The sequence below is a fragment of the Glossina fuscipes genome, unplaced genomic scaffold (genome assembly GCF_014805625.2).
Source record: "Glossina fuscipes isolate IAEA_lab_2018 unplaced genomic scaffold, Yale_Gfus_2 121, whole genome shotgun sequence".
In the NCBI taxonomy this organism is placed as follows: Eukaryota; Metazoa; Arthropoda; class Insecta; order Diptera; family Glossinidae; genus Glossina; species Glossina fuscipes.
The window spans coordinates 7,459,170-7,483,372 of NW_023998464.1; the positions used below are offsets into that span (position 1 = coordinate 7,459,170).

General features: G+C 35.1%; 1 protein-coding gene across 6 annotated transcripts in view; it reads left to right on the top strand.

Annotated features, from left to right (window-relative positions):
- Positions 1 to 23,449, top strand: part of LOC119640351 (aquaporin AQPAn.G) — a 31,482-nt gene extending 8,033 nt beyond the window's left edge. The window contains exons 2-7 of one of the 6 annotated variants that reach the window (XM_038038307.1): positions 13,549 to 13,644; positions 13,780 to 13,883; positions 19,669 to 19,812; positions 19,882 to 20,029; positions 20,092 to 20,363; positions 23,044 to 23,444. In XM_038038307.1, coding sequence (XP_037894235.1) covers positions 13,554 to 13,644; positions 13,780 to 13,883; positions 19,669 to 19,812; positions 19,882 to 20,029; positions 20,092 to 20,363; positions 23,044 to 23,079 — 795 coding nt within the window. In that variant the 5' untranslated portion in view covers positions 13,549 to 13,553 and the 3' untranslated portion in view covers positions 23,080 to 23,444. Of the gene's footprint in view, positions 1 to 13,548; positions 13,645 to 13,779; positions 13,884 to 17,153; positions 18,970 to 19,668; positions 20,030 to 20,091; positions 21,641 to 23,043 lie in introns of those variants that run through there. The other 5 variants (XM_038038308.1, XM_038038306.1, XM_038038305.1 and 2 more) reach the window with 5 other exon arrangements.
- The last annotated feature ends 754 nt before the right edge of the window (positions 23,450 to 24,203 follow it).

Here is a 24,203-nt window from a genome sequence, read left to right on the forward strand (position 1 = left end):
TTTAAAAAATAAATTGACACAGTTAGCCATATAAAAAAACATAAATTTCGAAAAAAAGCAAAAGCACAGATTTGCGTTTAGGAAATTGTTAGTAAGAAAATATTCAAATGCAAACTTTGGGAACGAAATCCACAGCTGACTTACAATTCGAACTTGTGGATGATATCTCAAACAAGGTAAGCAATTTATCTAATAGAACGTTCAAATTGGCGGGTTTTAGTATCTTCGCCAAATGGTTTCACGTGGTCACTGTATTGTACAAAGTTAAGAATTTAATTGTGACGGCTCGTAGTTTCCGCGTAATAACATTGCAATAAATGAATACAAATAAGATTATAAACAAAGAATTTATCCTAACTTGTGCTAGTGTTTTTTTAAGCAAAATTTTTATAGTGGAATCTCCAAATATCTCAGATAAGAGTTTCGACGAATCACGTCATGAAAAATCAGAGCAGGGGCGTCTAATTTCCTTTCATTCTTTTTCTGCCTGCTAAGCAGAAGCCCTCTAGGAGGGACTTAGACGATCGTTTCATTTTCTTACAGACGCTATAAGGTTGTCCATAGAATATACAAGTTTTTACTATTATTGTAGCGTAGTGCTAATAAGCAACAAAACCAGCTTTTTTCATTTATTTTTGGGTGAAGGAGAAATTTTACCACGCATATTACGCAGATAGACGGACAGACAAAGAGATAGGTAGACGGACAGGCAAACGGACGGGTGGAGATGCTTAAATCCACGCAGAATTTGATACTGATCAAACACGTATATGCCTTATCACTGTGTCACGGAAGGTCTTGCAGACGTTTCGACAAAATGAATGTATCGCCAGCTTTCGGTGGTATGTATAAAGCGTATGCTCGACAATGATCGTAAGCGCGAACTTTACAGGCGAATGTATATTCTAAATACGATTATAATTCTTGGATTAACATGTTTGGCGTTACGTTAAGGGATTGAGTCATTAATGAAAGCCTTCAAGCCATCCATCAAATAAGCCCAGCGTTAAACCGAGTTGCTTCTATCTGACTTTTCTCTTTTGGAAGCTAAAATTATCATTTCGGGTAAGGTTTTTTGTGTCAACTAAAGGCATAAAAAAAGAGTCCACGCCAAGAACTAAATGTCTAATGCCACGCTTGTGAAACTTATAATAAAGGCTGGATCTAACGTTGTGGCCTACGTTTTCAATACTCCTTTATACGTTTGTCTTGAGGAGGAGGCTATCTAGTGAGCCGCTCCAGGCGGGTCGAACTTCTGATCTGCGGATGGATAGGTAACAGGGCTGTACAACGGATCATATCATTTAGCGTCATAAACTCTTTTGTATTTTGCTCGTTTTTCAGTTTAGAAAAAGCATTTGGTTGCGAGCTTCAACGTAAAAACATAAATTAGGTAAGCTTCGCCGTAGGAAAAAAAATTTGCTAACGCGAATCTTTTACCATTAAATGTGCTGCGTACTTATTTACCATTTAAACCATGCATGCAAAGCTGTGTGTGCAACATTCCGCAGTATAAAGAACCTTTTCCAACGCAAGCAATTATTGTCGTTTATATTGCATTCACAAATAGTATGAAACTGCGTATAATAATTTATTAACAAAAACATTTTGCAACAAATAAAAAGAATTTCTCTAAGAATATCTCTTCTTATTGGTATGCGTTTCGTATCACGTATTTGTACATATTTCCATAACAATTCTTACGTACATGTATGTTAGTTAGTTGCTGTTTATTACTCTAAATAGACATCGAATAATTGTTATGTGCGCCACGTCGCGATATGTATTTTATCTAAATGCGTAATCCGACGGTATGATAATAAACAGATTGACAACAATTCTTTAACTGTCGACAGTTTAGTACCAATGTGCATATCGGGCATATAAATTATACGCTTGTACGTTTACGATTTAGAAAAAGATTAGTTAGGCAGGCCAAAGATGATGATCGTGATGACCATCGTCATTATTATCCGCATAAATTTTCATATTTCGCTTAAAACTGAAAAGGATTTTATTAATTTAAACGACATTCATATATTTAACCTTAATTTATATATTTTGTTTTGCGCTCATGCACACACAGCCGTCTTAACGTTGGTTTCATTTTATTCGTGCACACACATTTTAGGTGATGTTGACTTTGACGATGATAGCGATAGTAAAACTAATATAAATAATTATAAAATCGTTACTAAAATTGTTTAGTTGAAATGCAAGAGACTTCGAAGTACTTCAAGATTGCTTTGCAAACGATAATGAAAGGTATTTGATATTTAATAAAAATCTTATTAAAATGTATTTACTTCATTATTGCATCCGCAAATATTTTCATTTGTTTGCTAATATAATATATAGGCATTGCGTCTGGTTATGCAGCTCGTTAAAGATCTTTATACAAAGTTTGCCACTTCAGTGTGAATTAATTGTTATATCTTTAAAAAAAATAAATAAAATAAAAAAAAATATAAAAAAAACGATAAATCAATGCAAAAACATAGTGGAATAATAGTAGTTCCACACTAAAATGATTTCGAAAGTGTGCCCATTAGGAATATCAACAAAACGCATTCTAATGAAAATAGAATTGATAGAACATGGACTACTTCTCTTCACACATTGACCTTCAAAACGAATTAGCCGTCTGTCAAAAAAATACCGGGAATAGCTTCAATAGTTTACGCTTAAATGAAATTGAAAAAAGTGCATATGCGTACACATACGTATATCAATTGTAAAAGAATGGGCGGAAAGTTTTCGATGCAATTTGTTTGCTTTCTGTGCTAAAAATTCTCGGGATCAGCTAAGGAAAAAAAATTAAATAATTCCTCTCTATCATAAGGTAGGAAAGGTGCAAAGGAAAAAGTAAATCGAACGAAGTACATTGTCTGTGTCTGCGTGACTTAATAAGGAAACAGCGGTTATACCGTCATCATTATCAGAGATGTCGAAAGATCGTTACGTTAATAAGTACAGTGCCTAGTAACAGGCACTAATTCATAACTTCTGCATTTTCAATTCCTTCCAAACAATATTATTTGTCGCGATATTCAAAATAGCCGTCCGGTCCCCACTTGCCAGATTGCTATCTTCAGGTTTCTAAACAGGTAACCGTGCTCATAGACTAGTTCTGTAGAATGCATACATGATTACAGAACCAATTGATATTGAGACAATAGGCAGAGTTCGCTATCTAAAGTGATGCGTTATCGAGATGAAAAATAGTTTTTTCTCCCACGGACACTGCTTTCAACCGATGAACCGTGTTACGCCGAAGTGAATGTCAAAATAGCGTCGAACAAGTAGTCAGTGTACGAAATTTTATTAAAATATCTCATAAACTGCGGCCTATAAGTTGGACATAAGAAAACAAGACAGACAAGTTTAGATTGATTCAGAAAGCGATTCTGCAACGATCGGCGTTGTATATTCTGCATAAGGTTAACATGCGCTTCTATCACAAATGGTGTAAGCTATAAAATTGAATTATACAAAACAAAGTTTTGTACGTAAGCCTTTGTTTTCAAGGTTGCACATTAAATGTTATCGCAGTCAGTTTCACGTGACTATACATAAACAAATAGCCAAAATGACATGGAATTTTGACAAGCATCAGGCATTCAGGGAAGTTACCTTCTAAAAATAATATGGATTCCTTGACGGAAATAACATCTAAGGGGTTCAGTCCGCGAGATTATTGACTGCTATGTTTCTTTCCTTCTCTAAAATAGCGGTTTGCCTTGCCAAGGTACACACAAATAAGAACAAGAAGCATACCTTAAAAATATCACGTCTTTGTCGCTTTTTAATTTTATGAATAACACTCCACCAGAGTTACACTACTACTCATATGTATTTCTTATGTAATTTATTTTTTCAAGATAGTGGTTTAAGAAGAAATCAATAAATGGCCTCTTCATGTCTAATCCTCTACTCTATACATTTATCTAGAATTTATAAATAAACATACTTTGTTATCTGCACACTTTGTTATGCAACACAATGATATGTGCTGCGTTGTTATACTTTTTGTATAAGCCTACACTTGCTGACACAATAACTGCGAATTATGAGAATTTACTAAATTTTTTTTCATTTCATCTGTTTGAAGAATATTATTATGTCGTATCAACGCAAAAAGTTGCTATGCAGTGAACTCGCATTTTATTTTAGGATAAAGTGTGTCTGTGTTTGTGTTTTGTCATGCACTGTATATCGCTAAATAATTGGCGTACATATTGTTAGATAATTTGTCCGTATATATGCTTAAGTACATATTAAACATATTACTTTGATAACATTAAGATTTCTTTTAACAAATTGAATGGCAGGAATTGATATCTTTCAGCATTGTTAGATAAGTTTGTACATTATATACCTAAGTACACGAATCAAATAACAAAGGTCAAGAACAAAATAATTTTTTTGACGAAAACAAATTTATTATAGCGGGTGAATGATCTTCGGTGTTCTCCTTGGTAAGAGATTGATCTTCTGAATTTTTAACAACTGGATACATTTCTATCAATTCTTTCGACTCCTACTTAATTAGTGTTTAATGGACGTTCATTTATTTTATTTAAAGCCATAATACATTTCAGCTGAAATCATTTCTTGTTAATCGTGTCTAACTTTAAATTTTTTCGCTTTCTTTCTTCTATAAATGTATCCAAATTAATTATTTTTTCCCTGCTTCGTTCACAATATTCGCTCCAGAATAACGGTACAAGTAAATATTATTTATATATAGCACAATCCATTAATACATCTGTTTAGAGTCTCATAAAAAGTTGAGCAGAATTTTTAGATAAAAAGAGAAATTACGACCTAATTCTACCTGAGAATCAGCTTACTAACATCAATGCATTTTCTCCGTTCTCATTTCTTGATACTTGTAAGGAAGGAGTAGTATAAGCAATAAAAATCTTGGATAGGCTTTCCAACTAATTCTTTGTTCCAAAACTCTTGGCTACACTTTGCGTTTTTTTCATTTCACCTACGGTCTACGCACTCGTAGCTGTGGCCTTAATGCGAGATATACTTTTGCGAATTAAAACTGAACAAAGTCGCTAAGTCGCAACGGGAAAGTTGTTTCACGACATGCTATATTGTAATGATGAGATATGATGGTGTACTATATAATTTTTTTTCGTCATCTTTTGTCACATCCTAAATGATCCCTTGCACACTCAAAAAGGGTATTCAAAAAGTTTTATTGCAGCGAATTCCGTAACTTGCGCGTAAAATTGCTCTCTTTTACAATATCACGCATGATGGTGGGCAGATACTGCATAGTAATAATAAATGGAAAAATTTCAAAGAAATTTCATCAGTTCAAACCCTAACCACGTTTCTCCAAAGGCCATGTTTTTGTAGCTGGTCGTAATTCTAGCGCTTTCAACTCTTACCACCTAAGTTAAGCTTTAAGTTTCAATTATAGTTTCATATAAGTGTTCTCTGGTAAGAAATGTAGGACCGGTTTGGTTAATTTACCTAAGCCGATTTTACAGCCGATTCTTCACAGATTTCCGAGAGATAAAAACTGTACGTCTAGAATCGGCATCACTTTTTTTAAAAAAAAACTTATTCAAAATACATATCTTACACTTCGTGAATATTGGACAGTGTTTTGCTTAAGATAGAAAGTTGTGCCCAATTGTGTGCACATTGTCGGGCCACAACTTGATTTTGGAAAAATTACTAAAAAAATGTGCACAAAACTTGTTCCAATACAATAATTGTTCTTTCGTAAATACAAATACGTTTAAGTTCGTGCTGTCCATGTATAGTTAGTTATTCTTCAATTAAGGCGGATAGGAATGTGTTTTGCTCCAGGTGCAAATCGGCAGGAAAGGAATATAGTTCTGTAGAACTTATAAAAGTTTAAACCCTTAATACGTACTAACAAGGCATCATAACCCGCCTTGTTTGACAAAATCTGCTATCAGAATTTCTGACTCAAAATCGGACAAATATATATATATTTTTTTTGTTAGTTTAGCAACATCAAAATCAATCAAAAAACAATCAATGCCATGACATCTATTTGGAGAACTCTCAACCCATTGTGTTTTTCTTCCTATTCTAAGATTGCGGCTTGTGTTGACTGGTAGTAGAGGAAGGGGCTTTTTACCACGACAATATATGGTCCACACTCAGCTAAAATATGGCGTTTTCGTAAATGCTTGAAATGTACACACATAGAAATATACATCTTTGATTAATACATACATTATATATGCACGAAATTAATCACGTTAATGAACTGCATTATGTCATCTTTTTATTGTTTTATTTGTATGAATTATAAAAAAAAAGTATTTTCTCTTGGACGAGATACAAATGATACCTGAAAGCATCAGGCGACAGTTCACATTCATAACACTACACCGGGTATGAAACGTTTTAAATCGTGATTACCAATTTTATGCGATTAGAGCGTGTAACTTTAAGAGTAAAATAAATTTTGATGCCAAAGAGCTACAAACGATTGCTCCTAGGTATTCGTTAACCAATAAAGTGTAGTAGATAAGAATCACGACTACCAAGTCGCTATATATCCTCGGAATTAATTCCCCAAGCTACTATAATTATAGATGGCATATGGCGGAAGCTATAATAAACGCTCGATCAGCAAACACATAAAATTCTGGCAACACCTTTCAAGTTGTCGGTGCTCCTTATTCTTCTTTCCAGATTTCTTTCTTTCTGATCACCATCCTGTTCATACATGTACAGAATGTGGCAAAAAAATTGTTGATTATCACTACACCAAGGCTATTAAGTAAAGCTAACTGTATCCAAAAGTATTACATCTAGAAAGTACTTTTTTTGCAGCTGGCCTTCACGGCAAATAGGACATGTTCATATGCACACACTCAAGTATTATGTTAAAACGGAGACTGTCACAAGAACTGATTTAGAAAGGATGCACTTCACATACATATTCCTAACATATTCTTCATATACATATTCTTCTAAATGCAAGTGTACAAAAAAATGGAGTAATCCGCACCTTAAACAACTATACAAAGAACTAAGGTTTGCAATCTATCTAATCGAAACTGTGACATAAAGTTTGCCCATTTCATTGCACAAATGATTTAACACAATTAACGAAGCAAATCCGTTACTTTGTATTTCCATGCATTCGGTATAGATCCAAGGCCAATTCATTAGTGCTAACATTTCTACTTTGGAGATATCTGCTAAGAGGCAAAACGACTACATTTCTGTTTTGTCTACAGGTGTTTTAAAGCTTATGAAAGAAGAGGCTTTGGGTCTTAACGAGAGTCTCTGATTTCCTCAAAGAGTGTCTATTTATTCTTCAATGTCTACCCGTTACCTACCAAGCAGCTCACTTTTAATACTTTTAATACCACAGTTCTGCTAAAGTAAGCGCCTATTTGGATATCGGCGATTTCAACTGTATCTACGATCCGAGTGCGAATTTTCTTTTCCCTTTTTTAACTAATAAAAACTCACCACCTAAAGACTCTAAAGCATCAAGGTCATACGAAAGACAGAGTAACCTGGAAATTCTCGTTGGTTTTTGAGCAAATCAAATCAATCAAATTTGTCGTGAAACTTTGGACAAAAGTAATCCGGTTATTTATTAAATATCTGTCGATATGCAATTAATAAGAAAATATTTGGTGACCTAAGGATTTGCTTTAGTGTAAAATTTCCATACTTAATAGTTGGGATTTTGTAAATACACTTCATATATTAGTAAGAACATACATACAACATAAGTAAGAACATTGGATAACCTAAGTGTCACAATTACTTTTGGGTGAAAGCCAGTATTACAATGAAACACGTTTACGAACACTCTCTGTCTCACAGTTCCTTTCATCGCATCCACATAACAAACGATGTAAGATCATGAATTACTTTCATCCCTAAATACCTTATACAACATCCAAAGTAACCAGGTGGGAGAGAACATTATGCTTCATGTGATCGTTACCTGTGAAGGATAATTTATACAAAAAAAAAAAAAAAAAAAATGCATAGATTCAAAAAAATTTGCTTTAGCGAAAGCTAGACAGATACAAAAGTTTATATAATAGATATAATTTTTCAATCAGACATTCTCAAGTTCAAAAGTTGAAAATGGCATAAACAAGTTTCGCACACAAGCGGCTGGGTATAATGGTCTAGGTGCGACCTTGGATTATTTTCTTATAATGTAGTTATAATTTATATGAGTGAAGCACAAGCTGACAGACCGACTGTTGACCTAATTCTTAAAATGGGAATTGAAGCTTCTCTGCTATACTTAAAAGGTAACAAACGCTTAATATAAAAATTCAATATATTCATGTATAGCACAATAAAAACACTTGCGGTGAGTGCGGCAACAATCTACAATTACTACAGCGGGGAGTCTATTATTTATTGATTGTAACTGTTTGTTAGTCATAGCATACTCATTAAGATTAGATTTACCACATCGCGGTAACTTTAAATCCATCCGTTTGACATCGATACTAGGTCGCCATGGAACGCTCTTTTGGTGTCAGCAGAGAAGCAAGAGCGAGGACGAAAAACGGAAGAACCGAAGAAAAACGAAGTTTGCCGTACCATATTTTTATTAGCCATTCTTCATACACATTGATTTCGAATAAATTAAAAGTGAATATCTTCGATTATTTCGACTTTTTCCACAATGCCCCTTAAAATCAATTTCACCAAATACAACTGTACTCGATAAAGGACGACCTTGACGAAAGGAGCCTATAAAATATATGTAAATTTCGAAAAAATAACAACTTTGAACTTAACACCCATCGAGGGCCCTCTGAAAAAGCGAATATCAATATAGACATATAACACATAATACTACAACATATAATAATGCAATCCGCACATAAAAACAATCCCACTTAACTTCAACGCAGTGCAAATTCTAAGAAACTCTGCTACCTCTCAGATATTCACGGAAACTTTTCAATTCGATTACTCATGGGAATTTTTCCGGTTATCTGCGCCGATGGCCGATAATCACGTGTATGTATATAAGAAGATACAATAATTTAATGAATACATATGTTTATTGTTTATTATTAGTGTCAAATGTTAACCGGTTACATACTTGTTAAAATCATAACGGTTCGTTACATCGAAGTATATACTGTTTAACAAACTGTGGCCTTGTTACTGTCTTTGCCATTGGCTTATCCGATAATCCAGACCGAATATCGATCGGTTGTTAGAGCCAAATTTCAGAGACATATTATTGTTCCAATTCATGTTGCCGGTTACCAGTCGAGCGACCATCAACACGAACGAAAACATTAAAGGAGTATTTGTAAATTTAATTCGAATTCTGCCATAAAACGCGCATTTCATTAGTCATTATTCGAATGTTATGGCATACGAGATAGAAAGAAAACAATTGTTCAAGGCTACTGAAAGAAAACCAATTTACTAGTCCATTAAATTGCATTGGACGCGTTGCAGTTCACTCACACGACCTATAAATTGGTAAGGTTCCACGAAAATTTTTCATTCCATTTAAGAGAAGTGCACGGAATAACAAAGCAGAGTACTAAGAAGGCGGCTTTTTCCGTCATATTTTGTATGGTTTCTCTTCTTTTTTATATATATATATTAATGAGTTTTGAAAAGCGTATAACTTAAGCGCTTGGTTACTGCAGATGCTGTCATGAATGACTGAGTGATACACTGACTAATAACAATTAATTCAATGCGACAATGTATGTTTGATTAACTAAATTTTTTCACACTTGTTTTTTACCTCTTGGTAAAGTATAATTAGCAAATAATTGAGATATTTTTTATACATGGCTTTAATGAATGAAAAATACTCTCCGCTCTACGGATGTATGAGACGAATATATAGAGTTGTTTTTTTTGTAGAATGTGGAATTTGCCGTAGGTCTTAACTTAAGTCTTAACAGATTAAATAGTAAAAACTGTACTTTGCTGTATAAGTACGAGCTTCAAAATGATTACTGGTGCAGATGTAATATTTTTCATATACCCTCAGCGAAAAGAAAAAATTGTGGATTGTTTATCGTAAGGATTTCTTACGATCTGCCTTTATTTGCCAATACTGTGAATTTCTAAAAACAATCATAAGAAGGAGTCGTTATAGATAATACACAGTCGTAAAAAGCACACACTTCGCTTTGCGAAAAAACATAAATATTTGTTAAGAGATTTGGAAAAAATGCAAAAAAAAAAATAATCCCAAAATTGTGAGAATGCTTTGAATATAGAAATAAGAAAATTCATATTCATTCGTTCAATTGAAAATTAATCTTTTTTTTCTTGTTACTCATTAAATATTTAAAATTTTCTCCGAATTTCAACGAGCCCCTGACATGTCTCCTTTGCCATAGAGTATTGAGTTTCCTCGATGCTTTCCCAAAATTGTCAATTGGATTAACTTTTAGAATAGGACGTCTACCCAAATAAAATCTTTGCCGAGTGCTTTCGTTGTAATGCGCAAACATCAAATTTGCCAGCATAGGGGCGAATGAATCAATGGTTCAATGGTGGTAGAGCGTCCGCGCAGTGTGCATTCCGTTTGTGTGTATATACGCAGCACCTAAAAGGGCTCCTTCATTATACCTACCGACTCGAAATCATTTTATTACCCGTTTTCGCTTCGCCTGTCCATGCGCCCGTCTGATCTCTGCCCATGTATTTCCGTCCTCACCGCGTAGATCGCAAGTTTTGAAACATTGTGATGGAATTTGCAAATTTAAAATTGAATTGAAATTGAATTAGACCTCATCATTTTTAGGGCCGCTGCTCATAAAATGCCTGGTGTTGGCTAAATCTTCTTGGTTTTGATCCGAAAGGAAACAATGTGTTGCCAGTTAAAATAATCGTTTATCGGAGAGAGAGCACCTTCGTACATGCATTTACGCAAATAATTTTATATATTGATTATGATTAATCACGCACAACGAGCTGAATGCATATCGCATCTGAACAAACTTTTTCGACTTCGCATTAATTGATTTGCATCGAAACGATTTAATGTGTGCTAAAACTTGTTATATATACAAGCCGTGTAACAAAAATAAGACTCAGACAACTGTCTGTTAATGTATTGTTTATTTGCACATTATTCCGTTACATTTATTGCTTTCCATATAAACGAAAATCGCACAAACCGGTTTAAAACAAAATAAAAATAATTCCTTGAAACGATTTATTATTCATTATTGATCTCAAAGTCAAAGTCACTAATCATTCAATTGTCTTAATAAAATTATTTAATTGAAATGTAATCCAAGCATTTGAACAACAATGCGTTAAGAAATGAAAGTATTCATACAAATGTGCATGATCGGAAATATGCAATAGACGGGTAGCTTCAACTGATATCATCAGTTGAGAAATATTGTAATCAAAATCCACATTATATTCGTAATATTGTAATCACTTTTAAATCGATTTTGCGAAGTTTTTCGAAAGACTCTTCCAAAACACATTGTAATGAGAAAATTTTGAAAAAAAATTCACGCAGTGTCGGCGATCACACTGTAATAGTACTTAGTCGTTGTAACTCGGTCCGAATATACCAATGTGCGCAGTGTTTACGATGTATGCCGACGCTCTTCTTCATTTCTATGTTCCTTTAATAGGTAGGTAAAGGGAAAAGTTTCTGGCACAGTTTGGTTAAGAGGTGGCTTAAGAATCGCGTAACTTTGGTAATACCGAGCCATCCTACGTCGCGCATGCAAGGCCACAGTCCATATATAAATAAACTGAACAATTAATTCGAATGTTACCGCATTTTGACAATGAGCCAAAAAACAAGTGAGAAAATTGATTTATTTTGTAATTTCACCTCGACCAAGGCGATTATGCTACCCAGGGTTCTAAAAGCTTACGGCAAAGAAGCTTTATTAAAAAAATATCATCAAACAAGTGCTTCGGTCCTTTCTCTTAGTATTTCCTTCGTCTTTAATGATTCAGTAAAATTCAAAAGAGTTTAGCAAAAAAAATGTAATGAGTAGAAACTTTTTTTTTTCGCTTCCTAAAGATGTAAAAAGCAGAAGAGACGGCGGTGAATAATCACAGAATTCAGTTTTAACCAAAAAAGGCCAAGGAAGACGTTGTTGGGGTAGAGAGAATCGCTTCCTTGTCTTCATTGCCTATTTTCATCATAGAAATAGTAGTTTTGTGCTCTTCTGAGCGTGGCTATTGGACTGATCAGCTCTAATTTTAAACTTATTTGCACTTTTAATGGAATGGAGGCTTGGTACATTAAAAAGATAGTTCTTCTTTCAGATATTAAAAACTTCTTCTTCTTAATTTTCTATGTTTCTCTTGTACTGCCCTTGCATGTGTTAATTGTTTCTTGTTTCGGAATTCACATCATTCTAGATGCGGCAGATTTCTCTTCTAAGCGTACTTTATCTGCCGTCAATTTCCAATGCTCAGGGATGCTAACGGGGTAACATAAGCCTGAGCCCCTTTTTTTTCTTTGGGATAAAGCGTAAATGCTTTTAGTAAGGACTACCCAAGCAATTCAAATTGACCCTCAACATTTTCATTCTACCAAGACATTTAATTCTTACTTTTTAATTGTTAGACAAGGACTACTCCCCATGTGAGATTCTGAAGCATGCTTCTTGACCGATTCTGTAGGCGATTTTTTCTTTAATTTTTCATTTGAAGGATGAACCAACAGCTGGCTTTGACCTCGGGAAACCAAGGTCTTCGACATATATATGTAAACATATGTGTATATATACATGTATATGCATAGACGTGTATATGCGTTTAAGATCCTAAAATTTGAGACTGAAAATTGGAATTTGATGCAAATAGCAAGGTTGGAAACAAATCCTTGTGGCCTTTCCTAAGAGCCCCGTTACTTTATCAGTGAATATTTCTTTTACTTTGATTTCTTCATGCGAAAATACTACCCTTTAAGTAGTACCAAAGTAAGCTATCGCGCTTTGTAGTATATGTATATTGACAGAAAAGAAAAATGAGCACAACCTATCAACGAAAGCGTAAAAAACCACATGGCTAGTTGCGAGAAACATTAACGACTGTATAGCGCTTCTGCCAACCTCCATTCACAAGAATTAACTACGTGAGCGACACCAAAAGCAACTTATAAAACTGAGCCGGTTATTAAGCGCAACCATTCCATGTATTTTCATATCCTCTCAGCGCGCAAAACATTCTTGCTTGGATTTTTTCAAGTACAGCAAAAATCGAAAAACAATCTAGATCAAAGCTCTTATACAACATAAGACTCTTAAAAAGATAGAAATAAGTCGCCTTTGACAATACCAATTAAGTAGAGATTCCATTCCTTATCTTACATCCATTTCCAAACTCCATAGTGCTTCCAAGAACTGGTTAGGAAATTGAAACGTGGCATACACGTTCTTTTTTGTGAAAAAAAAACGTAAAAAAAAATATGTCCTATATGCGGTGGGACACAAGATGCGTCTTGAAGTGAATGCATTTCTTTGCATTTCTTCTTGTAAACAATAAAGTAGCGAACTTAATGTAGTATCAAAAATTTCTCTTCAATTGTAGACATTATGGCCGGAAAATTTGAATACTCGCTTGGTATAAATGAATTGAAATCAAAAGATTATCGTTTATGGCAATCTTTGGTTGGCGAATTTCTTGGTAAGTTTCTGTTAACATTCGTTTACGTATGCGTACGCATTTGCTTACACCTGGACGGCGAATAGAGAGGGAGAGGGAGCGCACGTAATGGAACATTTATATATTTATGTGCGGAATTTTCTTTCTATTAATTAGGAAATTTGATATTAAATTTTTTCGCTTGTGGAGCATGCACGCAACCCGAGGATGGTACATTTAAGGCTTTGGCATTTGGCTTAGGAGTCTTTATGGCAATCACAGTAAGTAGTACATGGTATTCACATAATTATTTATAAATAATGATTGACATGCTATCAGATGTTGACAACAAATTTATGCATACATTCTCCATAATACACAACTGAGGCTATAGCAAGTATGTACACTTTCCGGTATATATTTGGGCAAAATTTATTCTACATTAAACGCTATTCTTTGGTTTCGTATTTTATTTAGTTTCATGTAAGCTTCTGAACTGCTTGTTTCCGTAAATCCATATCAAAGCGCGTGGAATAAAGTGAAGCTGCTGGCATCGAGGGGTAGGCTGGTCTATTGAAGCAAAACCACTTCTATTGGAATTATTATTGTCTGTGATCAGCCTATAATTAAAACTCAATTCATTAAAATGTTAGGGGAATCAGGTGACCTACAGAAATGAAAGAGATCTGTTGCAGCATCATCCGTTGTTCGTATGCCGCAGGACCCTATAATCCCTCGAAGCTAATGTTCCCCTACCTATTCAGAACGGAAACATTACTGTTAATTTTTGTTCCTCCTTACATCACAGTTTCTCTTGCCTGTTATCTTATTTACAGGCATAGAGAACATTCCCTGTGAAGATGAGACCCATTGGCACGCAAGATTGTCCAAGAACCTATTCTAACTTGTTTGAAGTAGAAAAAGCGAGAAATAAAGAGCGTAAGATGTCAACATTGATGGTTTAATTGTTATTAAAGCAATTTAAGCATAAAATGCCCTTAGACCATTTTCTATTATGATAGCAGTCTAGCACAGTAGGTTCAAAAGACCCTTCAAGAGTTCAAGATGATTTTCTTACCATATTCTTTTAACACCTTTCGAAAATTTCTCTGTCCATTGCCATTTTGCTAATCAATCTCCGAATCACCGATCTTTTCCCTCACCACCATAAATATTAACATTGCCTTAAAATACGATCCGGCCTGTAACCAGGCAAAGTATATTTTTATTGTTATTAGAACTGTAGGGTATAGAATAAACCTGTGAGGTCTTCCTTTGAAAGCACCGTCTTTAAACTCTACGCAAATGTGCAAATTATTACATTAAAGCTTACAGAACGCACCAAAAAAATTTAAATCTGCGAGAAACTTTACTTTTCCTGATTAATTCAAAGGACATCAGGGATATGTGCTTATGAACGATGAACAGTCGATGCGCCACAATATCTAAAGCTTAAATAACCCTAATAAACAGTATGCGAACCAATAACATCAACGACAGGGCTGATTATCTTTGATGGTACCATTGGAAGCGACGAAGTTTATGTTATGCGTTACAACTTCTTCCAAGCAAGTGAAACCAACCTTAAGCAATACTAAGTCCAATAATTAGTGCAATTGCTTCGAAAAATTGACGTTATTTATTAGAAATCACGATTTCGTGAGGCTTTAGTACACTCGGCTCCATATGGAAAAACTCGCGCATGAAATGCTTGCATTTCTAATTTGTAACGTCCTATCCTCAAAGCTGTTATCAGCAGACATTACTTCCTCCTATCAACGCAGATTTTAGTAGATTATTCGAACTTGGAGTATCGATAGTTATTATATATAAGAGAAGAGATTTTGACCTGTTTCGAGGTTATTTTTGGGACGATCCTGATCATTCCGCTTGCGAAAGGTTCTGATATAGACGTTCACAAGGCATTACGTTAACATACTATATATCATCGCTTGTAATACAGGGACATAACAGTATTACAAAAACAAATAAGGATAACTTTACATTTAAACCTCTTGGGTGCTACGAAATCATCAAACTGCTTTCTTAGTGCGTTGGTACTATTGTACCACATCTGACATCTATGTAGGATTCCATGTCAACATGCTGTAGAGATACACGTGTTTTTGCAAGTGTACAAAAACGAGTTTTTCGGCTTTACCATATCTGTGAAGCAATGATCTCAGGCTATCAGGACGTCATGCAAAGCACCATTACCGAACATGGCACTTGGATCCACCCATATGATAGCGCAAAAGGTGCTTTGAACGAATAAATAAAGAATTAGACGCACATTTGCTTAAACCAATTGCTTCAAAATGCTCCCCTGATGCCTCTTTAGTTGTTTCAAGTAATTTTATTATTTTTTGTAAATGAATGCTGATGTCTTCGATTATTTTTTTAAACCCTTTTGCATTAATTAATCTTTTTATCTACATAAGCACATTTCGTAAGACTGTAATTAGTTTAAAGCTTTACATAAATGCTCATTAAAGTTACCAGTATTTGCTTATACGATATTGAGATTTATAGCCGTTTTAGTGCACTAACAGTCCGAGCGAATTATTTTATGATATTATTACACTTAATCTTAAACGCCCGCATTGCCTTAATTGCATTAATTAACTATCAAGGTGTACTGTTTTTAATTTTACAATGTAAAGTTGCTGACTTTCGCTCGAGCTCTTTTAGAACACGATCACATCCACTTTCAAGTATTCTCTTTTTATATACTTATTCATATTTTTTTTTTTTTTTTAATTGAAATGAAGTCACAAGTTATGTGTGTCTGGCCTATATTCTGGCTGAGTTCACTAAAAATTTTAAATTCTGTACGGCTAATTTTAGCAAGTTCAGCGACCATTTAGCAGACCCAGAATTTGTGATCAAAGTAATGGAAAGTATTTTGGCGATTGGTCAGTCTATCGCAGAGTGCAATATAGATTCTTTTACAAACAATTTTTAGTGTAAGGAAAAGGCAACACTTCTTCTCTTCTACCCATCAATTCAACAATACAAGAAAAAACAAGGATTTTTCTTCTTCTTAATGTTACATCGATGAAAATTATATTACAATGCCATCATACTGGTGCAGGGCGTGTTAGTCAAACCTATGTTATAAGAGATACTAAGCAAGATCTTTTTGTCTGTTTGCTGTTTTATTAGCCATGTCTGTCCGTCTGTGTGTATGGGTGCCTATTTGGTGTGTGTTGTTGGCACTCTCCTGGTCGCAAAAATGAAGATATGGACTTTGGTAGAAACATTGGAAGCTTCTGCACACAGGTTGGCATTAAAAATTGGCCAAATCGGTCGGAGCAGAAGCGCGCAGTGAAGCGTAAACTACGTTTTCTTTAACAAAAATTTTCTGATTTTTACCCGTTATCTGGAAATTATAAAAGTTAGAGGGTTGAAATTTTTCACATTTACTTTACGAAACATTCTACCCCTTACGATCTAAAATGGAAAACATAGCCTATGCCGGCACAAAGTTACAATTGATTAAATTTTGTTTTTTTTTCACTTTTTTGAGATTTTATGCTTAGTTATCATAAAGGAAACAAGACCGAATGTTTAAAACTATTTGGTACACTCCTTAAATGAAGATATTGTTACGGAAATTCTAAATCCAGCACATTACGGATAATTAATTTTCCCAAATAATAAAGTCCCTAGAGAGGGAAAAACCAAGTGCATATTCGCAGGCGCGTCTTGCAGCTGCCAGCCAAGGAAAACGAGTACCGGGAAAGCAGGTTAACGGATTCCATAATTATCTAGAACCATAATTATCTACAGTGCAATCGAGTAGAAATTCATTATTAAAAACGAAGCCATGAAATTAGGTAATAGTAATAAACTCGTAAAAATGTGAATATTTGCGGAAAGCAGAATGAGTAGAAAAAGTATTGTAAAAAATAAATTGTAAATAATTTTACTCTTAAGGAATATAATCGTAAAAAAAAGGATTTTGATTAGTGGTACGAGTCCTATCTTAGAAAAGCGCATTTGAATTCTACGGCGATTCTTATGAAGTCTATCCGACGGGCAGTAATGTAGAAGAAGATACTTGTACAACCGATGAGAGGCGGGAAGCACGTACGCACGTTGAGGCTACGCTGAATGCAGCAAAGCTATGCAACCATACAAGAAATTGCAGAACAAGAGCAAACAGAACTGAAAAACGACAACTTGGGAGGAAAATAAAATGCAGCTGCGGCAGAGGCGAAGATGGCGCAAGTATATAAAAGCAGTTTATGCAACAAATGCAACAACAAATGCTACAGTACAACAAGAAATAGAATCAAAAATTGAGGGGACGACGGAAAAGGTCGGGAAAAATTCAGGAAAATCAAGACATCCTAAAACACGAGGTGTATCAGCAAATTGAGGGCAAAATTGCTGCCCTAGAAAGGAAGGTTGACGAAGGGCTAAACCAGCTTGATGCCAGACTGAATGCACTGGAAAAAGAAGTTAGTAAAGTAATAAGTCAAATTGCTGCGAATGTGGAAGCCTTAGAAGAAAAAATGGGTGAAACGTTTGCAACCTTACGAAATGACGTCGACGCTTTAAAAGGCTAAACAGCAACTTGGTGTAGGAGACAGTGTTTCTAAGGTTCAAGCCACCATTATTGATGACACCTCCAACGTGCTAGGTGAAGAATGTCCGAGGAGGCAGAATAAGAGCAAAAGACCAAAAGCAACCATGCGCAAATACTAAAATTGCTACAAAGTTGGGCACATTGCTCGTGAATGTAAATTTCGGACGAATGACTCGCACTTAAGGTTGCCCATCAATAGTAAAACAGGCGTACAGCAAAAACTCCACATATAAGGAGATAAATTGAGTAAATGACGATGACGATGACTGCGGTAGGCAGAAACATGTTAACAAGTTAATAAATGCCGCTAAAAAAGATGAACGTGTTGAGCCTAGTTTTCGAAGACGGGTGTCTATGCAGGATATGGTACAGTAAAAAAGGTTCACGCACAAAAAGGTTGTTGGTGATTCCAAGAGTCAAGTCCAAAGAAATCATAGAAAAGCGTCGTAAAGGTTCAAACTGAGAGCACTTCGGCGTTGTAAAAACTATGGAGTAGCAGCATGGATGCATAGCTGTGAGGAAAGTGGTAAATCAAAAGCAGTGAGATATAAGCTAAAGGACCAAGGGTGACCAAAACGTTTTACACACGGAAATCAGAACGCAAATGAGAAGTTGAGAACCGGAAATGATCGGAAAGCGAACTTTGTTGACGGAGACATGGTGCAACTGTATCCAGCCATCCCAAAGTGATAGATAATCAGCAAATTTAAAATCTAACTGGGAAGGATCGTAGAGTCTATCGCATCCAGAAGCTCAGAAAGGCGAAGCTGCAAGTAAGGTAGCACACGTAAACAAACCGATAGTTTTTAGAAATGACCTTTTTAAGGACGGACAAGATTAAGAAGAAGGCAGTGTTACGTAAATCCTAAATCCAACTCATTCCGGATAAATAATTTAACCAGATAATAAATTCCCAGGCGCATCATGCAGCTGCTAAAGGATTGCGAAAACATTAGAATAGTGTTTAAATATATTTTATTGAGTTAACTTATCGATAGTTCAACTGCAATATTTTAATATTTATTTATTTCTTAAATTCTTTTGCTGCCACTTTTGCTCCACAATGTGAAATTCGATACAAGGTGACGGGAAACAATGACGAACAAATATAAGAAGTAACCTTATGACCGTTTTAACAAACAGGGCCCTAAAGAACACTATCTTCAAAAGGAAAAAGATAACTTTTCTCCAAGCGTGATTTGCCGCGAATGATTTCTTTGCCGGAACACAAATTGTAATCGTTATTTCGATTACGCAGCATATCCGACTTGCAATCAATACAATATGTTTCTTAATACGCAAAGCCGTTTATTTACATGAGAATAATTTTATTGCACCTTGTCCCTTTGCTCTTTACATTCTAGAGGTTTGGATTATCCAAGTTAGTTGAGTTATGTAGAATTATGTATGGTTGCTATCGTTATTTGACTGAATTTATTAAATTTTCTTTTTTATTCCGTTTTTTTCCTTAGGTTGTCGGGCACTTAAGTGGAGGGCACGTCAATCCTGCTGTGACCCTGGGTATGCTGGTGGCTGGTCGAGTCAGTTTATTGCGAGCAATCTTGTACATAATATTTCAGTGCCTAGGGTCAATAGCGGGTACTGCCGCCATTAGGGTATTCATCTTAAATAATATTAAATGTATTTACCAGAAATTGCTTACATTTTGCTTTTTATTTCAACAGACACTCATCGATGAGGTCTACTATAATGGTTTGGGTCATACAAGTCTGGCCCCGAATATAACAGAATTGCAAGGCGTGGGAATTGAATTTTTCCTTGGTTTGGTTTTGGTTTTAACAGTTTTCGGAGCTTGCGATGCCAATAAACCAGGTTCAGTCGAGAATTACCTTTTATCACATAGGTCTCAATGGAAATACTCCCTAAATATTTAGATTCGCGCTACATCGCTCCGCTGGCTATCGGTATGGCCGTTACTTTGGGTCATTTGGGCACAATACGTTATACTGGAGCTAGCATGAATCCTGCTCGCACTGTAGGTACTGCTTTTGCGACCAACAACTGGGATTCGCATTGGGTCTATTGGGTTGGTCCAGTTTTGGGTGGCATCGCCGCTGCTTTAATTTATACTCAAATTCTTGAAAAACCAGCTGCTAAGGTTAGTGAAGTATCGGATAAATACGGGACACATGCCGATGAGCGTGAGGTGAGGGTTGCTGCATATGCATTAAAATGTACCTTACACATTGGTATTATAGAAGTTCTTACGAGTCTTAACATGTTTTATCTGAAAAATATGATTATCTGCAAAAAAGGTTGTGCGTCTTTAATTCTTCGGTTGACCGTCGCATCGAGATAGTAAGAGCAATTCATCGATCTTATCTTGAAAATAGCCGACCAGTATCACGTGACAGCGTTCATGATTGAAGAAGACGCGTAATCGATAAACTCTTTTCATCCTAACGGCGTGTAGCTACTATATATTTCTTTATCCTTCATACTTATGGGAAAGCATTTGGACCGAATGTATATCCCTTTCAAAATTTTTTGATAATATATTTGCAACGATGACTAGATCTCTAAATTGAATTTTGAACGATTTTCATACGTTATTGGAAAGCATGCATTTATTGTTTCAAGAACAAATGGCAGATTTTCATAAGATTAGTCTTCAAAAACTACGATCAAATTTGCGGCATAACGTCAGATAAAAGAATATATGAAAATCGCGAATAACAGTATAGCAATTGCAAGCCCTTAACGATCTTATGAAAGTCAACCATTTGAAGGCTCGCATTGCATATGTTTATTAATATTAGGATGAAGCTTTCCGCAATAATCACAGATTTCGGATTCATTAATAAAGTCACATCTAGTGTTTGTCACTTTACTAGATTAGTTCTATTTAAAATTTTCTAAAATTAAGCCCGCAAGCACCATTCACGTCCAACTAAATATGCTCGTGAGAAGGAAACGCGAAATAAGAACTAGTTGAAATTTGATTAGGCAAGATAACATCATATTGTCGAAATATATCGATAAATAATGAGAAACAGCATAACAACTTCACAAAATAAACATATTGATGTACTTATGATATATTGATCATTGCAAACACATGCAAAATTATACAGCTTAGCCTCGATTTTGTGTGTCTCCGTGTTATTCGTGATTGTATGTCATCATTATTACTAAGTCATGTTATACTACTAATTGGAAGTTTTCTCAGAAATCGTTTCATTCCGCAATATATACGAGACAAAAAACGGGGTCGTTCATTTCTTTAAGGTTATTTTATATCAGCAAGCCTCTGGCAAGGTCTCCTTAACAAGCATTTGAAAAATTTAACAATGAAAAATTTTCTCTGGAATGTAATTAAACGGACAGCGACTCTTCCCCTATGAGCGGTGGTCTAATGTGTAAAATGTTCTGTCGAAAAAATTAGAAGTACTCGACAAGACGAGACAAAATGCAGCACAACAAGCAGCCGACAAATTCAATAGCAGTCTTCGTTGCAGAAAATTCTTTTTCAGATAATCGTTATTTGGTATTTGATCCTCCGTTCTGTGCTCTGAATTGATAATGCAAATCGCATCATAAAAACCATAACACATAGCATTTCAATGAAAATTGACTATTTTAAAGGCTTTGATAACACACTGAGTTTAACATTGAGTCCAAGATGCTATCTATCTTCATAACATTAAATGTAAACGCATACGCCCATATAATATTAATTTGGGGGAAAAAGAAATCCATTATTTTTATATGAACTTCAGGACTTTATTTAACATGCAAAGATGATAATCGCTTGGTGCCAAGTCCGGACTGTATGGCGGATGCATTAAAACTTCCCAACCAAGCTCCCGAAGTTTCTGGCGAGTCACTGTAGATGTATGTGGCCTAGCGTTGTCCTGGTGGAACACGACACCTCTCCTGTTGGCCAATTCTGGCCGTTTCTGGTCAATCGCTATCTTCAAACGGTCCAGTTGTTGACAGTAGAGATCAGAATTTAGCGTTTGGCCATATGGAAGCAACTCATAATAAATAATCCCCTTCCAGTCCCACCAAATGCATAGCAAAACTTTCCTGGCCGTTAGTCCTGGTTTGACCACCGTTTGAGGTGCTTCACCGCTCTTTGACCACGATCGTTTTCGCACAGGGTTATCGTATGTGATCCATTTCTCATCTCGTTTAAGAAATGGGTCTATCTCATTCCGTTTGGCATAGGCTTCGCAGATGGAAATTCGATCCGTCATGTTTTTTTCTGTTAATTGGTGTGGCACCCAAACATCGAGCTTCTTTTTGAATCCAGCTTTGTGTAAATGGTTTAAAACTGTATTATGATCTATTTTTATCTCATGGGCGATGTTACGACTGCTAACATGCCGGTCAACTTCGATCATTTCTCCGATTTTATCGACATTTTCGACGACCGGCCTACCTGTGCGAGGTGCATCTTTAACATCGAAAATTCCTGAACGGAATCTACGAAACAAAAATTGCACATAATTGGCTGTTACAGTATCGGAACCATAAACACCATTCACAATTTTAGCCGCCTGGCTTGCATTTTCGCCTTTGTCAAAGAAAAACTGTAAAATGTACCGAATTTTCTTTTTGTTCACTTCCATTTTTAACACGCTGTAACTCACAACTGAATGCATCAAACAAAAAACAGCAAAAGAATTTTGTTTACTGGGAAATGTCACCTTTCCAACGAGCATAAATCTGAAATTGTTTGATCGATACTTTACGAGAAATCTATCAGTGCAGCCATCTACCGAAAAAATAATGGATTTCTTTTTCCCCGAACTAATATATATCACTATATTTCGGGTGAAAATGAATTCGTCCAACATATATATATTTTTTTATTATTTCAGATGAGAAAATTGGAAAGCGGACGTGACTACGCTTAGATTTTACTCAACAATATAAACAATGTATAGAGTCACTTACCTTCTATTAAATCTGGAATTTGACGGTCGATTACTAAATGAAAGCAGTTGCAAGTTGCTATTATACGCATGTATTTATTTTAATAATATAAGATATTAACTTAAATTTAAATAAGTACATAAAGGACATAAGTCTTTTGCATTTTAATTACATTTGTTCGTTCTCTTGATTATGAATATAATAATAATTCAATGAAAAGCTATAAAACGTATCTACTGTAAATGTATGTATGCTACGGGTTCTCCGAAACTGTGTTCGTTGTTTCGTATTTTATACAATTATATACAATACATGTACAATATATATATATATATATACAATGCAATGTTAATATAAAACAAAATAAAATATTTTTTTAAACTATGATGCGTACAATAATTGGAATATTTTTAGCGATCGATGGAAAGGCACAAGTTTGTTTTGATTATATTTTTGAATAAAATATAATAGGTAGTAATTACTTAATTATAAAAAAGATTGTGACAGTTTATTAGCGTTGTAACGTTTCTTTGTCGACAATCTACTTGCTTTGCATTCTGCTCGTTATTGCTTTTAAAAAAAAAATTTCGATTTGTTTTAAGAAAAAAAGGTAACAGCAAGCTTTTTAGTTTTTTTTCCATAAGGGGCAATATATATAGGGCTCCCCAAACAATAATTTTTCCTTCCCAAAAAAATTACTTTGTGTTAAAGTACAAATAAGTGTGGCTACGACTACTTCCTACTTCCAAGATAAGTTCTCACCGTTGTTGAAAAGTTTGGGACGGTTATGATGTCCACCATCAGAACATCATTGAGATCGTTCGTTCATTGGAAATGTGATTGATTGTAATCACATCTTGGTCACGCCGACTAATTAACGTCAAACACAAGCGCTGGGTAGACCAATTAATTAACCAAGCTGTTCATCAATCATATGCCTAGATCTCTCAAAACTATCCTAAGGTCACATTGGAATCAAACACAATGTAGTTCACGAGAAATAAAAAATGATAATCGAAACAACCTCAACAATTTTTGTCAATTATACCGAGAGGCACAATTTGAAGATTCGTAATGTAATGTCTGTACGAAGATTCAAGAAATT